Below are 24,938 nucleotides of genomic sequence, written 5' to 3'. Positions count from 1 at the left end.
GTAGTGGTACATAATTCAAGTTGCCTAAAATCGGCCAAATCCGGGAACAAAAAAGGCCGATAATTCAATGTATACTAGTTTATTTGTAGGTTCCGCTATGAAAATTCCATTTATTTTCTTTTTGCAGTATTTAAAATTTAATTAGGAAGTACCACTATCATAAATTTTAGCCGGCCAACGCAATTGAGAAAAACTAAATCACGGAATTTGTCTAGAAAAAATGACCGTCTGGCAACCCTGCTTAAAAAAAGTACAAAAAAAGAAATAATTTTACAAGATGAAGCAATCGTAGTCAACGTGTTAAGATTCAAAGAGACTGTGCATGTCACCCAGTGAGAACATCAAAAAATGTCTAAGTTGATAGTTGACCTTGCTCTACCAAATAGTGATAAGCTGTTTGTGTAGAAAGAATATTATCATTTGAGACTTTTAAATAAGTCTGTGAATAGGTATATTAAGAAAAAGAATCCTTTAAGTATACTTGTATTTGCTGATTTCAAGTGGTACCATAAAATGGGGTCATTTGACTCCCCAGGTAACTTTGACCACTTTTTGTTATTTTAACAAAAACCCCCAAAACTCAAAAACTATTTGACATAGAAAAATTTTGTCAATGGCCATTAAAGGCCTAATACTGAGGCTACATAACACAATAGAGAGATTTAAAAAGTTTGCATATCTAATGGTTAAAAATTTAAAATGTGACCCATGAAAAAGAGCTATTATTCAAAGCCTGTCGGAGTACCCCCTCCAATTTTTTATTTTTTAGTAAAATAACTCCAGGTTATGATGCATTGTAGTAGAATTTTTCTAGTTACGTATGCAAATGACAAATTTTAGGAAAGTGTCATAGTTTGCAAATGGGGGTGCTGCCCCCAATGGGGGAACTTTGACCACCTAATGGCAGCCATGACAGGGTAACATTCATCAAAAACGCCCGGCACTTCAAACAATAGCTGTTGCCTTAGACGTGAGCAAAGTATTTGATTAGTATTTCCACAACCGCAATAGAGCACACTACACTTGAATACATAGCAAATTACATCAAAGGCAGAAAAGGCTTCACAAAAGTCAACAATACCAATTCAAAACAGAAATTATTCAAAACAGGTGTACCACAAGGCAGAGTCCTATCACCCTCACTGTTCAACATATGTTTCAGATATACCTCCACAGAAAATATTAAAATAAATACATATGCAGATGATATAACTATCTTATCCTCCCACAAAGACTATAACACTGCTGCACAAGTCCTTCCATACCTACAAACCATACACACATGGACCACAGAAAACCAACTACAACTCAATGCAACAAAAAGCACTGCCACTCTTTTCACACCTGACCCGGCCGAATATAGCACACAACTCAACCTCAATATCAATAATACTCATTCCAGCAGTACGCAACCCTAAAATACTTGGACTTACCTTTGACCCAAAGCTCACCTTCAGCACTCGCATTAGCAATACTCACGACAAAGCCAATAGTACCATCAAAATAACCAAATCACTTACAGCCACATAATGGGGAAAACAAAAAGAACTACTCACAACCACATTTCAAACAATCACGCGTCCAATCCTTGAATATGCAAACTCATCCTGGTCACCAATTATATCACTCACGCGAATGAACAAACTCCAAACAGTCCAGAATGCAGCACTCAGGATAGCCACAGGCTGTACTGCAGACACCAACATCCACCACCTTCACCAAGAAACCAAACTTCTCCTAACACAACACCTCAAACTTCACGCCTCACAACTCAGACAGAAAGCACAAAACTCAACCCACCCACTACATACCCTCACCCTTCAGCCGCACCCAAACGTCTCATGAAACAAACCATTTTCCACAACACAGGTTTCACCACCAACATAGATACTCTGCCTGCACAAGCTACACAGGACACAATCAAACAAAATCTCAAAACAATCCACACTACAATTACAGAAAACTATCTTGCAACCCTCCCTCACAATAAAATTTTAAACATGCCCGCACCACAGATTCACCCATCTGAAATCAACCTACCTGAAATCAACCGTCTAGGCCCTGCCTCGTGCCATGAATCGAGGCAGGGAGGGTCAACAACAATAGCGGGGGTAACATTGACTGGCTTGGAAATTAAGTTGAAATTAGCATAGGTACCTATATAACATATTTTATGTTTGATACACCTATTAATGTTTATTCTTTATGTTTCCGACTCTACAGTCTTATAATATATGGTAATTTTAACTTAATTTCCAAACCGGTCAATGTTACCCCATCACAGCTGCCATTAGGTGGTCACATTTCGCCCATTGGTGGGTGGCCCCCCCAATTTGCAAACTATGACACTCCTAAAACTTGTCATTTGCATATGTAACTAGAAGAGTTCTACTACCATGCACCAAAACTATTACCAAAAAAATTATTTAAACCAATTAAAATTAGTAAAAAATTATTTTACCGAAAAAAAATAAAATTGATTTTACCACCCAGCCAAAGAAACCCTTAAAGCTGGGGTAACAAAGATCACTTTTTTTTAATTACATCAAAACTATGAGAGGCAGGAGCCAGCAATTTATGGTGAGTGAAGCTAGAGTATAGACCTGTATTTTGCAGGTTTCAATTTAAGTTTAACTTATCTAGTTATAATGTAAAAAAATTTCATCATTTTGAAAAAAAAGTGGTCAAAGTTACCCCATTTTACGGTAAATAAAATTGATAGATTAAGTTGAGCGACGGTTTTAGACACATAAAAACTAATTCCAACACAGCTTGGAATTAAGACACACAGAGCTCATTCCAAGCTGTGTCCAAATATTAACATTTTCTTGATTAAAAGCCTAATAGCTCTTAATTTAAAGCTTTATTAAAAAGTAAAAATTTTTAATTAAGCTCATTCCGAGCTGTGTCGTATTCAGATACAGCTCACACACGGCGTCGGAATTCCTACATAGGGCGCTGGAATTACAAATTAATAGAGTTTGAAGGGCTACCATACACAGCATTGGAATTTGGGGATTTTGTAGATTTGAATTCTAAAAGTTTTTAAATAAATATGGCAATAGCTTGTGACGTTTCATCATTGCTGGTGCATAGTGTGGTGTTTTGAGTGACTTGAACCAATCAAAACTTGAGTTGCGCATACGGTGATATTTTTATAGCCGTTCATTTCTTGCTATGTCCTTAATGTGTCAGAATATACCGCGTTTACCTACTTGCAAAATCCACTCATTGTCATTCAATTTGTGATGTGTAGATGACAATTTTACCTTTGGCCCTGTGATGCTCATTTTTACGGGCTGCAGCTGTAGAATTAAATTAAACAAATTTTAATGAAATTTGTTTAATTAGAAATCAAATTTTATTTAATTAATTTTAATTACTTAATGCATCACATGGTGCAAGCCTAAGCACTTGATGATTCATGAATTTATATCACTTGTTTGCTTAAATCGCAAATTAACTAAGAATTTAAAAGCAAAGAAAAGTCCACAAAAATTCATGTCTTTATAGAAAATGTTTCGGAGACCAGCTCTATTGTCAGTTCGTAGAATCTAGAATCACGAATCAGAAGTCACAAATTAATACATTGAAAGCACAGAACAAAATTAAAGACCTAAATTTACAAGTAATAGACAGAGCAAAAAAAGAGCTATCTTATGACCTTATGATGAGTTCGGGACTTCCTAGTCCCCAGTCATGCTGATGCGCCGTCATCTATTAACAGTTTCACGGGGATAGGAGCTAGCAGCTGAATTCACACTGGGCCTAAGTTTGAAGATGTACAGTAATTCTAAAATGCGGAAGTCCTGGAGGTGGAAGCTGAAACCCTAAAGCACTGTCAGAAATAGGGACATCACACTGCTTGGTGTGAGTGCGCACAGCCGAATGAGGTGGGCGTGATAGCAACTGTCCGGTTCTACAACTCCTGCCCTTATGCTCAGAGACCCTGAAATAGATTGCATGACATCATCCCGACGTACGCAGATGCACATCGTGCACAACAATATTGATAAACCAGTCTAACCAGGGACAATCACATATGAACAGAGAGCATATCTTGATATCTAAAGAAAGAACTGATTGTGAAATTGTTTACCAGCACATAATTGCCATTTCTGTACAATTAGCCTAACATTTTCTAAAATACAAAAGACGTTCAAAAAATTGCAATGAGACACAAAATCATTCAGAATCAGAAGTAATCTTGACAATTTAAACAAAACGGGCAAAACATGAAAAAATTTATAACTGGTTGTGTATCAGTAGGTGTTTAAATTCTGAAATAACTTTCCATCATTTAAGTCTTGGTGTGGAATGTGGATCAAATATATTTATTGTTGAATCTAACTTGACATTACCAAAATAGGTGTTTTGGCGATGGCGTCTTCAAGTCTTGTCATATGTTAACATCACAGCACAATGTGCCATAGGCTGTGAAAGATTTGCAGTTTATCCCATCGTTTTGTGTTGTTTCAAAAACTTTGTTGGTATTGGTGAAATCTTGGGAATTTTCTGCAAAAGCTGACATAACTTTTAAATTATTTTCAAACATATTTGCTGCAAAAATTTGTCAGCTACAGACAAAACTAGTGAATGTAATGAAGTAAGGCATTGCCGACCTGGTATCGAATTCCAAACCATGTGAGATGTCAGAACTGTAGCAGTTTCTGTTTAGTTCAGTGTATCAATTGTCACTGTGGTGGATGATGTAACGTGGTAGGCTTTTCGATCAATTTTCTTTTATAAACATGAGAATATATTACCTATTCAGAATTGTGCAGTGGTAGGGGGACTTGTCTACATCACACAAATTCCTCAATAACATTGTTTAGTCAATTCTCAAATATGTTGATGCTGGGAGCTTCCACCACTTGTGCTGGCAGGTTGTTCCATCTCCACCACACACTGGGTGAAACTCTTGACAATTACTTGTATTGAAAGGTTTTTTCAGTTTGTAATCATGGCCTCTGGTATTTGTATAATTATTGAATAAATGTTTCAAACTTGATTAGGGAATTAGAAATAACCTGTGGACTGCTTTCTGAAAATGTTTTTTGCCACTGCTCACCTCTGGGAAGATAGGCGCCAATCTGGATAGAAATAAGTACAAACTGCTTTGATTGCTGAGGTTGTGGCTCAGTTCTGTTTAAGAAAGAATTTTCTTGGAAAGGCAGGCCACATTGGTGCTGTAGTGACATAACTGGCATCGACATTATTTGGATAATTTATTCAATATGTTATGTACTTGCTATTAGGAATCAAGTCCTCATAGTGTATTATGTGCATCATAATTTATAATTTTTCAAGAAAAATACTTGAACAAAAGACTTATTAAATTTTGACATTTTTTGATAGGTAGTAAAATATAGCAACCCACTTGATAATTAGGATGAATGAATGACAAAGATACTCATGAAAGTTTCGATCCTATTTGTAATATTTAGATTTTGAAAGTAAACCATTGAACAGCTGGATATGAAATATATTCATTGTATCTTATATTTCACCCTGTTTCTGGTTATGATAATTGTTATTCTTGAGATATTCATTAAATTAGGCAGAGCTCACCTGTAAATAATTGAAAATAAATTTTTTTATTGGTTAATCGTAAATTTCCCTACACACTAATCAGCAAAAATTGTTGAAATCCCTCTGTCTCTTTATGTGTTCTATGTAAGCATTTGTCTATGTGCTGCTTTAAAAAAAGCTAACCATGGTCTAAGTTTTTACCCTGAGCTGTTCATTATTCTATTTAATATTTTATGTATAACAATTTTATTCCAAAGGACTGGATTTGTTTAACCTTTGTAATCAAAATCCTTGCAATGTCAAAATCTTGAGTGTGAAAAAATTAGTGCTGCTCTTGCATACTGTTCAAGTGGCATCAATTATGGAAATTTTAGTTCTTGCTTAGTATGTAAATTCCATTGGTTTCCTTATGTAGGATTAAGACTGTCAATAGGCATGGAATATTTGCTGATTGGTTGTAGTTGACACTTCTCCAGCAAAAACTAATGGCAACATAAAATTTGAGTTAATCATTGTGGCCTGCCTGCATATTTGTTACACTATTATGCTTATGGCTTATTTTCATGATATGGTTAAGGGTTTCATAACTCGTATTTCCAATGGAAACTATCATGCTTTCTGTTGACTTGGATGCTAGTCACTATATGTGGGGGTAAAAATTTTAGCTTTAAAATGTATTGATCATAGGAAATTATAATCTCAGAAGATTATTAAAACAATTTTCACTACTAGAACTGATAAATTGACAAAATTTTGGATCTAGAGCATCAAAGTTAGGTTATGTTTAACTTTATTAATTACTCTAATAGTCTAATACTAATGAGTACATCTGAATTGTGAGCTATTACATTATTATAATTGGCACCCTTGAAGTAATGATTTTTTCACGGAAATGCGTGTAATTTTTGACATTAGTTGTTGATACCAACATTTGATATGCCTATTTATGTCAAGTTATTTGTATGCATTTAGCTGTATTTTTTTTTTGTCAACAGCACCATGGAGGTTGCAGCTAAAGCCAAGCCTGCTGCTGCGCCAAAAAAGCCAGCAGCAACGGAAAAGCAAACTGCAGTGAAGAAGCCAGTTACTGCTAAAAAGCCAGTTACTGCTAAAAAGCCAGCTGCTGCCAAAAAGCCAGCAGTAGCCAAAAAGCCATCTGCTGCCAAGAAATTGGCTTCTGCTAAAAAGTCAGCTGCTGGTAAGAGGCCAGCTGCTAAAAAGCTTGCCGCAGCCAACAAGAAGGCAGCTCCTGCTGATGCAGCTGAGTCTAAAGCTGCGCCAGCTAAGCCATCGGCTGCGCCAGCTCAGCCATCGGCCGCCAAGTTGAAGAGAGCAAAGGCCAAGGAGGAGATCAAGGAGAAGAAGAAGGCCTTAAGGAAGGAAAAGGGACCTCGTGATCCAAGCAAGCCTTCCAAGCGGGCTCTTCAGAAAAAGGCTAACATTCACTGCCGTAGAATTTTCATTGGTAACCTGCCGAGCGAGTGAGTTGAAAGATTCATATTTCACACGCTTTTTCAGTAGGATTTGTTTTCTGAAATATTCAATTTGCTCATGATCATGAGTCATTTTTCTGTCATTTATGTGCATTCAGAGCTGGAGTGATAGTGAGAGAGGGGGGTTACTTGAAAATTTGTTTGCACGCATGTCGTACCTCGTGAATTCTTTTTATTCATTTTCTTGGATCAGAATAATGATGCTTTATTCTTATCTATATTGTGATTATTATTACTGATAAATAGAAGCTTTTTAATCCCTCACGGCTGTGTTACTTTCTCGGTGAAGTGTGAGAAAATTGTGTGGCCAATAGCTGTTACTGAAAGAATATTTTGTGCAGTGCTCGTGAGAAGGACGTCATGGAGATGCTGAAGAAGCACCAGTCTGCCATCGTGAGCATCAAGGTGCTCAGGAGTACTGGTCGTGGCAAGAAGGCCGAGAAGAACGACAAGGGCAAGATTATTCCTCGCACCAGAGGTGCTGCCTTCGTCAGGCTTCGCTACAAGGCTGTTCGTGACGTAAGTCGTAGTTTTTGTCTATCCGTTTCTGTTTGCTACGTGGAAGCTGCAGTTATGATGATTTCTTCGTTCCAATCCACTGTTGATTGTTTGCGATTGTTCGTACGAATGATAGCGCCTCGCCGAATGTGGATGATATTAGATTGAAACATTTTTTCGTTTTCCCTTTCAATTTTTTTTTTTGTCGACTGATGTCTATTTAGAACAGTCGATTCCATACCCACTCAAACGCTGCAGCTGTGTTTCCTCTCTTCACCAATTCGCGATGTCCAAAAATGTCTCACGTTTCAGTTTAACGGTGGCGATGACGATAAACTTCTAGCTTTGACCGACAGCGGTTTATATGCATCCAGTTAAAAGAGCGGTATCTATAAATTATAGACGTTGATGTAACGCAGCATCTGAATGCAAATCTTAGTTTTGCGTTTTACCCAAAACTTAATTGGACTCTAAATTTATCTTGTCTCTTTTGTGCGTGTGATCTCGAGTTTTTATTCGTTTCTGGTGCTTTTGAACAGTATTCTTTGTTCTTTATTTGAGATTTGATTTTTGTAGTGCCATTTCGAATCTCATCAGCTGCAACCATTAAATTGGTAATTCAGAATAATTATGTTAAATTAAGTTACCAATTGTATCTCTTGCGTATCGGTTTAAATCTTCAGCGAATAATTTCATTTATTCCGAACCCGCTTCGTCTCATTCTTGTCTGTTGGATAAAAACGAGGTATGTAACTTTGTTGCAGGCCATTCTGAAGCAGAAGGAGTGGACTTTGGGAGGCAAGAAACTGCGAGTGCAGTTGTCACATATTAAGAAGAAGCATCAGGCACGGCTTGAGGCTCAGGCAGAGGCCAAGAAGAAGGTGCTTGCAGCCAAGGAGGAAGGCATCAAGAAGCATAAGGAGACCATGCACAAGAATTTACTCAAGAACAAGAAGCACGAGAGGAACCTGCACCTCAAGCTCCGCAGAATGACGTCCAAGAAGGGCACCAAGACGGCCATCGAGAAGAAGCGCATCGTGTCGCTGCGCCAGAGGATCAAGACCAAGAAAGCGAAGGCGATCGTGCGGACGGAACGCAAAAAGCTGTACGGCGTCAAGGCTCGCAAGGCTATGGTTCGATTGTCGAGAAAGTAAACTCGATCTCGTGCTGATGGTGATTAATTATCCCTAACCTCTAGGTGAATAGTTAAGCGCCAAGTCTTCTAAACGAGTGTTAAATGCTGAATTGGTGCCACCTGCGACCAATTATTGCTATGAATGTGAAGCAACAGGTCTAGCAGCTTTGGCTGGTTGAGCTAAAACGAACATCTCGCCAGCAATTCAGCTCTGGCTCAATTCTGCCAGCGACAAGCAATCATTAGATTCAGCTTTACTCCGAATCGAAGAAGCTTGAAACTAAGTACTTTCGGGCAAAATTATGAATAATTTGTTCATCAAATTATATGCTGGTCTTTGTCTGTTGCACAAGTTACCGCACGCATGACGTAACACAATTCAGTAGCGGTTCTCAACGTTGACCTACTGAACCTCGCCGCATCGCAACTTTTTAAGAACGCTGCGCCGGTAGAGTCGAAAGCAATTTGCAATGAATGTATCCGATTCAGACGCGAGAAAGAGGATAGATAATCTTTCAGAAAATGAAACAATTTCTCGATTCTTATACTTTGAATATAATTTAAGGTTATGCTGCATAGATGAGACGGCAGGTAGCATCTAAATATGTACAAGGCTTAGAAACTCGAGCTCACGTTCTCAAGTTGGGGCAGTTTTATTTAAATGATGAATTGCCGATAAAATTATCAACAAACATTAACTGGCATCAATTGCGAATAACAAGCTAGCTGAGGCGAAATAATTTCTCGACAAGAAAGAATTTCCAAGTCTAATGCTAGGCCCTCGTGATCCGAAGTTGGTCATTAAGATAGTCTAAAATATTCAAAGAGGTGTGCAGCTCTTATTCAGTGACTGCAGAATACACCTCGTACCGTGCCACAGATTTGACAATTAATATTAACTTCATGCAACACGCAAGAAGACCGAACAAAGCGATCACCAGATGATTTCCTACACTCAAAAAAGCGGCTCAATAATCTTTCAGCGATGAATGACTGCACATCTAAATGACTGACACACTAGTAGTAAAGTAAAGAAAAATTCCGCTTCAATGAACCAACTTAGGTTATGCTCATGCACTTTTTGTTGAAACCACCGAGGGCCTCAGACGGTGCCAGCAAACACAACTCGTCACTTGCACAGAACTAACATTTGTACAAGTTTCCTACTGCTTGGAATGACAAAAAATAAATTCATTAATTGATTTATTACGCAAGAAACTTCCATGAATTATGGTTTTGAATGAAACGTGATGCGACCTCTGCATTAAGTGAAAAAAACGCCTGAATAGAAAACTGGCCTCGGTAAAAATGTTAAGAATGTCAGTAGTGTAGCTAGTATTTAAATTTTAACTTACAAATATTTCACCGCAGTCAATGTCCACAAATTAAAGCCAATCTATTCCTTTTACCAATTAATTAGTCTATTTGTGGGAAAGCCAAGATTTGCATTGTTTTTACTTAAACATTAATTCCGTCAACGGTAGAATATCAGACTTGCGGCTCCCCATCTCGCTTAGTAAAGAATATAGAGTACGAGATGTTTATTGTAAAGCTGCATGAGCTCACTAAGTCGCTGGACCCGTGGCGACGAGGAACGGCCATGTCACTAAAGTCTTAACAAAATCCACGGTCGAAATCCTCATACTTATTGTTCATTTACATACACGGTTGACGAATACCAATAAAACTAAAATATAACGGAACATATCGTAGTTAACAATTAAAATGGAATATAAAAGAGAGACGTATGAAGTAGGTACACTAGCTAATAATACTCAAGCGCGGCATAACACGTACAAGACTGAGAGTCTAATTTACACGAGTCATGGAGGGCTTATGTACAATATTAATTCTAGGAGTCATCGAAGGCAGACTTGACTTTCTTGACAGGAACGAGCGGGCGTCCATCGAGGGCAGGTCGCCTCATACCCACTTTGTTGGACGACGGGGGCGAGCTGCACGAATTATCTGCAACACAGGAACAGAATCAGCATAACACTACCGAGTATTTAAGAGCAAAATAAGCACACCAATGTTGGGTATCAAGGTATTGCTCCATTAAATAATAACGGCAAGTCCCCTGGCCACATCATTAGATACAAATAGCATTGGCGATGGTTGACTCATCCGTAGACGATGGGCTTAACTGCTGGGGTGTGCTTCTCTTAATTGGGGCATAGGAATTTTTAGCAATGTGCCAACACGATCTGCACGTTACAAACGTGTCTAGCTAGCACTGTACGACTTGTGTGTAGGATGAAAACTGCACCAACAACAGAAATCGGTCAGTCCCCACATGGCGCTGCGCCTCGTTAACTAAAAAAAGTTATAGAGTAATTTTAAAGAAATGACAAATACTCTTAGAAGAATTGGTACGTAACTGACTTTGATGAAATAAATTCCCCAACCTTTTTAAAAAGAATCTAATTTTTTTAGATAATATATTACATATATAATCAAGCATCGTCGGTATGCATAGTCATCAGGCTTTCTATATCAAAGCACTACTGATGAACTTACAATTAAAGAGAATCTTTAACTCAAACGACAGGAAAAAATCGATTTAACAATTATGACGTTGAAAAAATTAAAATTAAAGCCGATTAAAAGCTTTAAGTGATTCAAGTTTCAGATCACATGCTAGGACAAGAGTAGCAGTTTCACCAGAGTCCAAGACCTGCTGTAAAGCGCTAATAACACAGTGTTACCCTCGCCCTTAAGAGGCACAGGGTCCAGGACTGACCTTGTAGCCACCTGACTTGCGTGGCAGGACCGTAGCCTTTATCGTTCCTAGCAGCTATACGGAAGATGATGGCTGCCTTGTTGGTCGTGTCGATGTGTGCGGCCGTGAGTTGCGTGTTCAGCACCGTGCAGTTATTCTGCGCTCCGCAGTACACGCGCATAAACGCCAAGTGGGTGCCGCTGCTGGCACTGCCGTCCTGTCATCAAAGCTATTATTACAAAAAATATTTACATGATACAAGAGATGACTGGACGTATTTCTGGTCACAACCCCTGATACTACGCCCCTGCACCACTACCAGCGTCGAGAAGCAAGCAACAGCATCGTGCATCAGCTGGCCCAACTGAGGGTGGATGAGCGATCGTCAGAGACGGGCCTGGGACTGCTACGATCGAAACACATATTAAGGAGAATAGATACTAAAAATTTCTTCGCAGGAGCTCAGTGACACTGTCGGCTTGTGGTATTGAGTCCCAAGCCAACACTTAGAAAAAATACATCCTGAAAATATGTTCTAAGAAGTATTAAGAGATTGCTATCGAAATTAATTCTTTTGCATAAAATTTCTAGGGATAATTATTGAATTGTGGACCGTTAAGCATTTTTTATAATTTATTTTTAATTAATTATTTGTGACATTAAGGTGGACGATAATTTGTGGATTTTCCTCTTTGAACTACTGAAGCTTGGTCAAGCTTGCATGCAAAAGAAAATTATTGTACAAGCAGTAGCAAGGAAAATCGTGTACAGTGGCGAGGTCACTGCAGTGCTTCAGTTTAATGCACATCAACTCAGGCCGATGACACTTGGGCAAGACAAGACCTTCTGCTTTGGTTAACACTTATGCACGTAATTGTTCATCAATGAAGTCTAGTAGGTGATTTAATATATACGAGCTTGATAGCAATTCAGATATCATGTGTTCTTACTAAATTGTAAGAAACTTCACAGAAGACGTGAAATTGAAGAACTTGTTTCGTTACTCCGCCTAACTGGCAAGTTAACCGAGAATTTAGAAACAAAGAAAACGCCAAGTGAAGAATGCCAGTAAGATTCGGTGAATTTACTTGGCGTATTCTTTGCTTTAAAATTCAACATAACATTAAAATAAATGTATCACTGAATGAACAAAGCACGAAACCAACAGCGGCGCTGACGGACGAGTTGCTCTTGATGGCGAGGTAGACGGAATATTCGATGATGTCGCCAGGGGAGTTGTGTGGAGGTTCCCACGAGAGATGAGCACCTTCGTGCGACTTGCTGATCTTGATTGCTGAAGGGGCGCCCGGGTACCCAGGCAAGCAGGTTTTGAAAGCAGACACTTCGCTCCAGGGACCAAGGCCCACTGAATTGATTCCACCCACTCTGAACTTGTACGCTGACCCAGGCTGCAGTCTGGCAGTGACAGAACAACACATTAGACGAACTAATAAGAGAACAGATACAACAAGAATAAAATAGACGAACAACTTCGTGACAGCATTTAGTATCAGTTGTATGTCCTCTAGATGCAGTTAGTCCAGGAAGACGCATGTTTTGACGATCTTTAATTCGCGAGGCAACAAAGAAATGCTTTTCATCTCCACTATAAACGTACTCGTCCTCCCGAAACCATCCTCGCAATAAATGAACTCATCTTCATAGTCAGGAAGAGCTATGTTTGAACATCCATTCACTTTTGAAGAGTAATGAAGATGCTTCCGATAAATTAAGAAATGAGTGACACAAGAAATATTTCAGAAACATCCATGAAACTGCATTAGAAATGAAAGGCGGCAATTGGCGAGCTTGAAATTAAAGATCTTCTATCGTAAACCTCACTACTTCAATTCACATTTCTTACTTGACTGGTGACTTTTTCAAATGAAGTGGTAGGAAATTATCCTCCCTGGCGTTTATACTACTTTCTATAATCTTGCGAACACTTCTATTTCTTGGTCTAGATATGACATAGCACTCACTTTATCTCGGTGCCAGATGGCACACAGCACTTACTTTATCTCGGTGCCAGATGGCACTCTGCCAGCGATGGCACCATCAGGCCCCACGTAGGAGGGCAGGGAGGCAAGGCCCCCGGGGGAGGAGTAGTAGCACTGCACGGTGCACACGCTGCCTCGTATGATCCCAACGTCCAGCCACTCGCACGTCTCCCCGTCGCCCTGCACACACAACATCCATAATCCTTAACAATAATGTGATGTGATAAAGAGTTCATAATCTTGCAGAAATTATCTGTGAGGAGAACAGAGTGAGGAGAACCAGTGACAGCTGAGTAGTTTCTAAGTGTTGGAAATAAAGGAAAGATGAATTCAACAAAAATCTTGAATGTTGGCAGTGAAAATGTATGGCAGTCAAGCTATAGACAGCATCATGGCGCAATAAAATGAAATTTTGTGGGGCTACAGCACTTACACCGCATGGTGTAAACACCGCTAACAATCTCATGACTGAAAATGAGTAGAAAGAAGCATAAATATTGAAGGCGAGGCAGTATGGTTTGAACAACGCACGGCAGACTCCTTCTTGACGGCGCCGTTACATAAGGCAGCGGCGGCGGAGGCCAGGGTCGTGAGAGCGTCCTGCGTCTCTTCCTTGAGCTCGTTCTTTACCTGTAAAAGAGATTATAGTATAGCCTATAGCATAGTATTACAGTATAGAATATAGTATAAAATTATCAGTCTAGCAAGTATATAGCGCTAGTGCTCATACACTTGCACTTGGTCATGCCATACGCGAATCTAAAAACGTGGAGCCTAGCAAAGTGAAGAAATGAACCTCAGATCCCACTAAAGGGGACCGTGCATTTTTAGTGATGAGACGAGGCGTTACTAATCAGGCTACGATTTCATGCAAAAGTGGTTAAATTGCAATGCTTTTGTTATCGTTAACAACATAATCGCCAGGCCATCTTTCTAACTACTGATCCAAGGATCATTCAATTTTGTAGGTGATCACAGAATAACTTATTTCTATGCACATAAAATTCAACACAAAACACACACAATTTTCGCTTCGTAATAATATTAGTGAAATACTGCCTAATGCAATCATGACAAACAGCGCAATCAAGTAATTCTCATGTTGCTATTTAATTTTCTGGTAACGTGTTTGTTTTTCAGAATCACACTTGGAGCAAAAATAAAGACTTAGCACATAACCTGAAAAGTACTAGATTGCAATACACACAAAATTGTATTTATTCACATTATTATTCTTGCAATTATAACGGTTCTGGATATACAAGCTGCTCTCAAAATAGCCTAAACGAAAAAAAAAGATGCATTCTGCGGAAATTGCAATGATAGTAGTAGTAGTAGATTTACTAGCCCGTCATATAGCTATCTATTTCGCGCCGGCGGTAAGATCTTCAGTTGCGTCAAAGGTATTTCATCTCTGCTGTCTTCCAGCATGCAGCCTGATCCACTTAGGAGCAGGGGTAGGGCGGTAATTTCTCTGCTCTTGGAGCGCGGGTCTACTCTGGCTCCACGTACAAACTCCAGTGTCAACTACGTATGGCTTGGTCTGGGTGATGGGCTAGGTGCAAATACAGTTTTGCTGCATATGGCCGATAGGCGGTGTCATGCTGGGATCATGCTAGATCTCCGGTAGCAGGTTTCATTCTATCAAGTATCGTCTAATGTTGACAGTTCTGAAATTACTTCGCTGGTCCCCCCTTAGCATTCTGGTGAGCATCTCGTCATGATCAAGGGCTGATGTGTTGGTTAACAGTTCTGTCAGGTGTCGCTGTGGCTAGGACACTCCATTAAAACATGCAGTAGGTACTGTCAGGGGCACCAGGCAATCGTTACAGTATAGCAAAAGGCGACGTTTCAATCAAGTAGCCATGAGAGAGGCGCGCATGACCAACTCTCAGTTTACACAGCGCCATCTCCATCTGTCAGGATCTCTAATACCATGGGCTCAATGCAGATACATTTTTGCAAGGGTAAACATGGCGCAACACTGACCCCGATTTCATTCTGAGCGATTGCAGTCCTTAGTGAGTTGGTCCTACCTGTGAAGACTAGAAAAATATTAAAAGCTTTGACTAGAGAATGAGCTGAATGATAATCAAGATGCTATTGAGTTTAATCCCATGAAGTAATAAGCAAGAACTTATGAGTTCTCACCTCAAGGCCAGCGCTGGTGGCATCCATGGCAGGAGCGGAACTGGTGGCAGCTTCAGGAAGGCTCGTCTCTGCTGCTGCGAAAATCAGAATTCACAGTTGAGTACAATATAAAAAATTATACAATACATCGCTTTAAGGGTAGGTTTTGAGTAAAGATTCGAAAGAATGATTATTCAAGCTTCCAGAAAAAAATTTCAATTGAAAATTATGAAAAATAGAAGTACTCATTTATGGTAAAGTTAACAATGGTTTAGTTTCATGCAGGCTCGTTATGATTGATAGAGTTCCGCTAGAATTAAGCAGAAACGATCAGTACTCATTACAAGACAATTGTATCATACCAACGTCATCGAGAAAAATAATACTTGAGTCCTTGTGTCCTCGCGAGAGGAAAAATATGATGTTGCTAGGATATGGAATTTATTTCAGCTTTAACCAGCTTTGTATGAATTTCTGAACCATCAATAGATTGAAACAACGATCTCCCGAAGAATACTACGGCATTTTAAGAAATAATCTTAGCACATATGTCGACGTAAGAATATCTCTATACGATGCAAAAATTAATGCTGACCTGATGCAGTAGCGACTGAATTAGTAGCTGAAGCCTCGTCAATTGCCAAACTCTCTCCCTCCTTCTTATGAGCATCGGAAGACGCAGTAGAAGCAGCAGCAGCAGCTGCAGCTGCAGGCTCTGACGAATTAGTTTGATCTTCTTGAGCCAAATTGATTTCTTCTGACGTTGCTGCAGAGACGTTGGTCTCTTCTTTACTCGTGGGTTGAGTTGCACTTGCATTTAGACTCGCTGCCGGCACGTCTTGACCAGATTCAGAAGAAACAGCAGCAGCATCTGAAACAAACAGAATGTTAACGGTATTCTCACATAAATTCTAATAAGATTCAGATTTTCCCATTTCACGCTAAATGCTATCAGTCATAACTAGAAAATTTTAGTCAGCTGCTGTATTATAAAAAGTTTTACCTTTTGTCACATTGGCTGCCTCTCCAGCATCAGCTTCCTCAGGGGCCGGGTTAGCAGGAGTCTGTTGCTGTGCAGGGTTTGAATCCGCAGAAGTTGTTGGGGCTATTGCTTGAGGAGCGTCAGACAAGGCGGTCGCTGGTGTCATATCTACATCATTGTTGCTGCTGCTGCTAGCTTCATGAGGTTCAGGTTTGACGGAAGACAAGGTACTGCAGATGGCGTTGCCAATGCTTGATACCATCATCATCTTCATGCCCGCCTGCGTTTACAACACCAAAAATAAGATAATCCCCATACAAACATGAGATCAAACTCATGCTCACCAATAAGATATTGTTAGGAAATATGTTAACTTGGATTATGATATCTGTGTAGATTCCGTTCTCCTTCATTTGCTGCTCAAATGCTGAACAATGAAGACCTCGTTCGTTCAACATGTCGACAGCGTAGTTTTGTGGTCAGAGTTTTGTATTGGCCCTCAGAAGAGCTGTGAAGATTCATACGCCATTTTATAACAATTATGGTTTGGCTTACGTTCACTTGCAAATAAGATTGAATCTTCTTCTGACGTTGATTATGCTTTTTGTTTTCTATTCTGATTCCTAATGTAGAATGAGTGAACGTTGAAAATCCACAAGTATCGGGAAACAAGTTTCTGATTTATGATTTACAAGTTTTACACCTTTCATTTCAATTACTATAGCAGCTGTGAATAAATAGCTTGATTCGCAGGGCAAAATTTATTCGTTTTCCTCATTTACAAGTTGAATTTCATTAAGCATTTTGTTTAATGAGCATCGTAAAACCAGCATTGGCTATCGCTGACTGATGGCATAAAATTAGTCCCTGATGGCATGAAGTCTTCTCTAAAATTTCAAGACATTCTTGAATGTAATGTCACAGTCTGCAATGTAACGACACATTCTGTAATGAAATGTCACATTCTGCAATGTAATGTCTCGAAGACTGACTCTTGCTGCAGTCAGCCAGGTACTCAATAGATGTTTACACACTTTTTTTATGAAAAAAGGGGGTACAAACAGACTTGAGTTTGACACTACAGAATATTATTATCAAGTCAATACTTTTGAAGACGATATACTGCTAATAACCTCCTTTCTATATTTGTAGTGTCAATCTTTGTACACAAATTTGAAGGAATACTCATAAATTTTTCTATAAATCCCAGACCTGAGATTTGATGGCAGGAGCTGCAGTCTGAGCCCCTGCAGCGCCAGTGGTCAGTAGTGACGTGTTGGACAACAGAACAGAGCTTTTGCCGGCCTGTGACGTGACCAGCTTGACGATAGTCGTGCTCCCCGTGCCACTCGCGGTCTTCGTGGAGAAAAGCGTGGGCGTTTTGCCGGCCACGAAGCCCACCTTAGAGGACACGGGCGTGAGGCCTTTAGAGGTCTTCAGTAGCGTCACGATCTGAGGCTGACTAACGCCGCTCTTCTGCAGAATGAACTGCTTGCTGCCTGTCGAGCTCACTGGGCTGATCACCTGCCAAAGAATACAAATTATTTCATCATCACACAAGCGTTATGTCAAAGATGTAGCTCATAATTATATAATAATAATTATGATGACATTGTTGCAAAATAAAATCAAAGTGCAAAATAATAAGTTAAGCACAAAACAAATCACCTGTCCAGTCGACGCAAAGAGTCGCACCGCCTGAGGGGTGGTGCATGCAATAACCTTTAGACCACCACTAGTGGTTGTGGTGGTGGTGGTGGTGGCAGAGGCTAGGGTGGTATCAGTGGTAGCGCTGGTCGCTCTCACCAACTTCAGTGACGGGTTACCTGCTGCACACAACAACCATTCTATTTACCTCACACATGAGGAGAGACATGTCACTTCACCTCACGCCATGAGCAGTGAGTGCACTTCACCTCACACCGTGAGCAGTGACTGCACTTCACCTCACACCATGAGCAGTGACTGCACTTCACCTCACACCATGAGCAGTGACTGCACTGCACCTCACACCCAGAGCAGTGACTGCACTTCACCTCACACCGTGAGCAGTGACTGCACTTCACCTCACGCCATGAGCAGTTGATTAGAGCGTCGGTAATTCTGACTTAAATTACATCAAACTGTAAAGAACGCAGTCTGCGGGTGAATTAATTCGTAAATTGAGTTATGAAAGTTAGAGACTTAGAGTAAAGTGTTGAGAAGGCTACAGGAATTTGGGTTGAACTGTGTAAAGTTAGTATAAGGTGCTATTGTTCTCGAGACCATGAGAGCGAGAGTTGTTTATAGTTGGAATGGCGAGGGCATCAAACGGCTGACCCTTGCGGATTTCAAAACTGTCGCGCGTCACTGCGAGGGAGTAGGCATAACGGTGCGCGACGGCTGCGTATAAAAGGACCTTAAAATTGGCGCCAAAGGCTGTTCTACGGAAGTGACCGTCACGCAAGCACGGTCTGCACAGCGGACTTAGTAACGGCAGCGGCCGTGAGGCCGGCGGTGTTGCCGTTTTCGAACATTGACGGTCGCGAAATACTTAGATCCATCGAGGCAGCTACGATTTCTGTAAGCGCGTCTAAAATTTACAAGTACGATCGACATCAACGGTACGGCTGCTACTCGGCCGTGAGGCAATTCGAGAGGGTCACGAATTGTACAAACGATTATAACGCACGTCATCAGAAGATTCTAAATGTATCAGTGTTTCATTACAACCCTCTCTTTGTACTATGATTTTTTCCGTAAACCCATCCATATGAGAATTTATAACACTGCGGACGAAATTAAAGCGATTGCCGATAAAATAAAATAATAAAAACAGAAAAATCTCAATACTACCTTAACGTAAAAAAAACTGCTTATTTAATCACAGTGACTGCACTTCACCTCGCGCCATGAGCAGTGACAGGCCTGACAAAGCAGTGTCCTGGTAGCTCAGCCTCCTCACTCAAGCATGATTAGGTTTGATGGTTATTTGGAAAGATCATTCTAGAATTGAGAGTCGAGCTAGTAATTTATATTAATATTTCCTAAACATTCATTGTTGCAGATTTCACTTATGTTGGTATATGCGTTCACAGAGTAAATTATAATCATTGTTTATTATAAGTGAAAATTTGTTGAATGCAATAATAATTCAAAGCCGTAATTCATGATATGGCAGAGGCAGCAAGGGCTTGGAGTGGGTTTTATTTATGAGATTTAATTATATGACGATTCTTGGAAAGCTTCATAAGCTCGTTAATGTTACTTATTTGCTCATTAACTTATATTTTAAAGTTTGTTCATCTTTTGCAGAATGCAGATATCAGCAAGCTCACACACACACATTTTCAAGAACATTTTTTGGTATTGGTCTGTGACATAAATTTTGTCATTTAGTTAGTTTTGTTTACTTAAAACAACATCATATCATTTTTTTACCATATCTGAGCTACACAAGCCTTTCATTCAAGTGGCGCAAACACAATGAGCAGTCAGATCGTAGCTTAATTTGTGGCTCAAACTTTATGCCCAAACAGTAGAGTGTAAGGCGTTGAAAAATGTACAAATCAAGTTGTACTCTAAACCTGAATTTTCTAATTTCCCTGCAGGAGAGCAACCTTTTATACTAATACTGATTACATAAATTATGCTAATATATTTAAAACAGCACATGTACGAAGTGTGCCAGCTAGAAGATACCTACATTCCAGAGCACAGGTAAGGAACATGGAAGCATGGAGATGAAGACATATTTCAGAGCAAATTTAGGGAACAAGGAAACAATAATTTCAGATAAAAGTAAGAAAAACTCAGAGCAATGCAATAAATGAAAACTAACCTTGAGGGGAGTCTGTCGGAGCAGCCATTTTGGCACCAGCCCCGGCCGCCGCCGCTGCTGCAGCAGCAGCAGCAGGAGTTGGTTGCACGCTGTACTTCTGGATCTGCTCACACAAAGCACCAATACAACGAGTCGTAATATTTTGGCAAAGATAAATTAACAGGAATAAATGCCAAGCGTATTATTATGCATGAAAACTAGAGTCACCTTCAATAGACAACAGGTTAATTTTTTGTCCAAGGATACAATGAACGTCTTCAAAACAATTCAAATTTAAATAAATGGGAAGGTGAATAGCTATTTGCTGAAAATATGTTGGAAATTTTTTGGCAATAATAAATACACACATTAATTATACATTCTTGTTTGTGATAAATATGCAGAAAAGTGTAATTTTGATCAATTTCAATTAATTCGAACCAACTAAATGCCTTTAACGGATAGCTATCTTTCTCGTCCATTCAGCCCCTTGTGTACATGACCAGAGATAAATTCAAAGCAAGCTAAATGAAAAACTTTTGTCTATAATCTGCCGCCCTAATCGCTGGCTGATCTTCTAAAATCAAGTTATTCTTTGACGAGAAGTGCTAAGGTATTCTTATTGAAGCCAAGTTATGGCATATAGCAATAATTTAGAAGTGTTGATAAAACATACAATCATGAATATACTGATAAGTATAAATAGTATTATTATTAATACTAATAATACCTACTAGTCATGTGATCATTTAAATTGCAATAATAGTAATATTATTAATACTAACAATACTCGTCAAGTGATCATTTAAATTGTAATAATAGTATTATTATAAATACTATTAATTATTGTAGGGAATACTTATGATAAGTATTAATGATAAGCATAACAGACCTGGAGGAGGTACGCCTCGGCAGTTGGCGCGGTGGACCAGCAGACCTCGAGGGTGGTGGTACAGGCGCGTACCAGCTGTACCCGTCCTGGACACGCGGGCACGCAGCACTCCAAGTACCACAGGTCCTTGCAGCACACCTGCAGCACCAGCACAGTGGTTACCATACACAGAAACGGGTGTTGAGCAGTCAGTTATGATCCCTAATGACCGTGATGAATACTTATTAATATTACTTCAGCACGTCGAGCATCAAACAACACGCAGTGCACAGCACAATACATCCATACAATGTACACAAGACCTCGCAGTACACAGCAGCAGAACATGCAGTGCACAGCACAATACATCCATACAATGTACACCAGATGCAGTACACAGCAGCAGAACATGCAGTGCATAGCACCACACAACACGCAGTGCACAGCACAATACATCCATTCAATGTACACAATACCAGCAGTACACAGTACACTACATCCATACAATGTACACCAGACCACGCAGTGCACAGTACAATACATCCTTACAATGCACACAAGACCACGCAGTACATAGCAGCAGAACATGCAGTGCACAGCAACACGCAGCACAATACATCCATACAATGTACACAAGACCACGCAGTACACAGCAGCAGAACATGCAGTGCACAGTAAAATACATCCATACAATGTACACAAGACCTCGCAGTACAACATGTAGTGCACAGCACCACACAACACGCAATACACAGCAGCAGAACATGCAGTGCACAGCAACACACAACACGCAGTGCACAGCACAACACATCCATACAACGTACACAAGGCCTCGCAGTACACAGCAGCACAACATGCAGCACTCACCTGATTATTCCAGGCCTTCCTGTATCCGTCCCTGCCAGACCAGATGTAGAGGCGGTTGTGTATGGCCACAGCGCAGTGCCCTGCACGCGCCCGGGGCACGTGCTCCTCCTGCTTCTCCCCCAGCCCCGCCTCCCACTCCATCGTCTCTGCAAACCATTCATAGTCAAAACAAACTCATAATTGGTCCAATGGTCCTATAATTAAAAAATATACCTCAGTATTCACGGCAGTGAGTGAAGAGAGCGCATTTTCTCGTGCATAAATCAGTTTTCATTGCCATTAGTACAGTGCATTAGAGCTAGAGATGTCGTATCTTTGATACAGGCATGCCTGCTTCTTAAAATCGACGAAAACGTGAAGTCATGGACGGACAGACAGACGGACATGACGAGCATAATAGTGCATTTTTCCCATAAATGAAAAAATGCGCTAAAAATACAATAAATAAATAAATCAATTCAAAAATAAGATAATTAAATTAGAAAATAATCAAAATGACCAATTTTCATTGCTTGCTTTGATGATAGTACTGAAAATATGTCGTTGAACCTTGCTGAATAGCATTCTATTTATTAGCATTAATGGTAAGCATATATTGCTTGACCATTTTCTTAATATTTCTAACTCAATTGTTTTCATCATGAAATAAACCTGAAAAATAGTTGATTAAAAGTGAGATTTTGAATGTAAACTCAAAATAAGTAAATATACGGTGTAATTACGCAAGAAAAAAATGCACTTTAGGTTAAACTTTGGTTATGTTGCATCCTAAGGACTCACCTAAGTTGAGGCATGCTAACGAACTTGTGCACTTCCATTCAGATTTTTCATTATTGATCCCCTTTTGGTCATCAAGCACAAGCGGGACCCAGCCTCCAAAGATGTACATTTTGTTGGCTATGAGCGTAGCAGAGTGCAGGGATCGGGGCAGAGGGGCTATTCCTCCCACAACTGGACGCTCCCACGTCAGAGTGCCTGCACACAACACGCACGCATTACCAAAAATGATGCAGTTATTAGCAAAAAATCTCTTCAAATAATTGTCAATAAAACAGCAGTAATGCTAGCTTATTGAGTCCTTAGGAGATGTCATAACATGTAGGCATCAACATAATTCATATACCTACATAATTAGTGAAATAATATAAATAATTTTGAAAGTTGAGAATAGACACCAAAATACTTCTCAGTCCCCATACATGACACACAGCTGATTAATAAACATATACTTCTAGACAGTAAAGGTATGTATATTAAGTATGAACTACTCACGTATATCTAGGATCCATAGATCGCCTAATCTGAGCCCACTCATGCCACCATATATCACAAGCCTAGGGTTGGTCTTGCCAGCCATGTAAAGAACAGCTGTGTGGGACTCCCGAGGCGGTGGTGGCATACCGAATGAATCTGGTATCTCCCATGCCAAGTTGTTGACATTGTTGCTTAACTCTAATGTGTAAAGATCATTCAGGTACCTGAGGATGGAAGATGTGTTTCAGATCATTGATGATGAGAACAGGTAAAATCATTAGACGAGTACAGAAAATACAGGTTCACTAAAAATGAGTAATACACAGAAGGGGTTTGTGGTCTATAAGTTATTAGCAACTTTTTCCCACATACAAGCTACTATCTGGCATGACCAGCATTCTTAGACTAGATGAAAATTAATATATTCATTTTACTATGCATGAGCAAATGTTCAGTCTTTAAATGCCTAGTTACAAGCCTTGCAATAAGTTCAGCAGCTATCTCAATCAATTGTCAGTTATGGAATGATTGGGTTCAAAAGGCCGGATCCCTTGTTGGAATCAAGTCGCAAAAAGTACAAGAATTGGTAATAGGCCATGGGTGTTTTTCTGCAGTGCCGAAACTTGTATTCTATTCTATTCTACTGTGACTTTCAAGACTGTATGAGTAGCAACACAAGTTGCAGCCATTGTTATGTGGTTTTAAATATTATTGGCAGTGTGAAACCTTTGTAATCTTCATTCTAATGCAAACTTTCCTCAATAAATTAGCTATAAAAGTATCTGTGAATAATTTGAGAAAGATGATCAACCCAAACACCTCTCTGTGTAAGTTGAGAGCTCAAAAAGGTATTAAGTTTGAAAAATTACAAGAACAATGCGACACAAGAGACCATGTGACGACATCAGGGTGTCTTGTATCAAGTTAAAACGAGGTGGCTACATATTGCACTCCTGCCTATACATGTATGTGGTATAAAGACAGTTGATGGGGGACCACTGGTCAAGAACAACAGGAATAACACAATATGGTGATGGATAGCGTAGTTTCATCAGATACATTCAGATAAGCTTACTTTGGGATGTTATTCTTTGGATCGTCTGAGTCATTGGCAAGACCAGCAAAGAGATATGCTTTGTTCTCAGCGAGTGTGAACGAATGGCCAAGGCGAGGGCATGGAGGCGGACCACGTGCTGGAGCTTTGGCCTTAATTTTCCGCCACTCCCAGCGAGATGCTTGCAGCTCGTAAAGATCATTGCTGAAATACAGAAGGGTAACTGTTATTATAAGTTCCATGATTATTTTGATGAGGGAAATTTCAGCAGAGTTATACCAACCTTGATGGAAATTTAATGTGATATTGGTTTAAGACTGATGCAGTGAAAGAGTAATTGAGGAAGGCAATAAATCAAGTGATATTAAAAATGTCAGTGAGATAGTAAGACTTATATACACTAATTATATTGTTCCATAATGCCATTAGCTGAGTAGTAACATTTATACTAGGTACTAAATGTAATTAGGCATACAAAAAAACATACAAAGTTTTACCATTTCCACTTGCCAAATAGTATAATATAAGAACACAAATGAATTTACTGTGTAATGCTGCCAATTTGTGGTCACACATAACAGTACTATGCTCTACATTAATG

The 24,938-nt window shown here is 39.6% G+C and overlaps 2 protein-coding genes across 2 annotated transcripts in view; one reads left to right on the top strand and one right to left on the bottom strand.

Moving 5' to 3' along the window:
* The window catches only part of LOC108670941 (neurofilament heavy polypeptide), a 10,490-nt gene extending 1,798 nt beyond the window's left edge, over positions 1-8,692 (top strand). Inside the window, exons 2-4 of the mRNA XM_018158432.2 lie at positions 6,528-7,013; positions 7,367-7,544; positions 8,288-8,692. Of these exons, the coding sequence (XP_018013921.1) occupies positions 6,532-7,013; positions 7,367-7,544; positions 8,288-8,677 (1,050 nt within the window). The 5' untranslated portion in view covers positions 6,528-6,531 and the 3' untranslated portion in view covers positions 8,678-8,692. The remainder of the gene's footprint in view (positions 1-6,527; positions 7,014-7,366; positions 7,545-8,287) is intronic.
* A 503-nt stretch (positions 8,693-9,195) lies between these two features.
* Positions 9,196-24,541, bottom strand: LOC108670940 (host cell factor 2; the record flags this gene model as incomplete). The annotated part of the gene is given in 16 exon segments (XM_018158431.1): positions 9,196-10,626; positions 11,402-11,597; positions 12,547-12,796; positions 13,397-13,560; positions 13,912-14,010; positions 15,532-15,605; positions 16,106-16,381; positions 16,514-16,772; positions 17,705-18,016; positions 18,161-18,321; positions 20,313-20,415; positions 21,184-21,321; positions 22,030-22,175; positions 22,810-23,004; positions 23,302-23,507; positions 24,359-24,541. Coding segments are annotated over 16 exon segments (2,878 nt in total), but the record flags the coding sequence as incomplete, so codon positions are not given.
* Between the last annotated feature and the right edge of the window lie 397 nt (positions 24,542-24,938).

Source organism: Hyalella azteca, unplaced genomic scaffold, assembly GCF_000764305.2.
Source record: "Hyalella azteca isolate HAZT.00-mixed unplaced genomic scaffold, Hazt_2.0.2 contig11295, whole genome shotgun sequence".
In the NCBI taxonomy this organism is placed as follows: domain Eukaryota; kingdom Metazoa; phylum Arthropoda; class Malacostraca; order Amphipoda; family Hyalellidae; genus Hyalella; species Hyalella azteca.
Note: the sequence above shows the minus strand (reverse complement) of the source record. Positions and strands in the feature narration are given on the sequence as shown.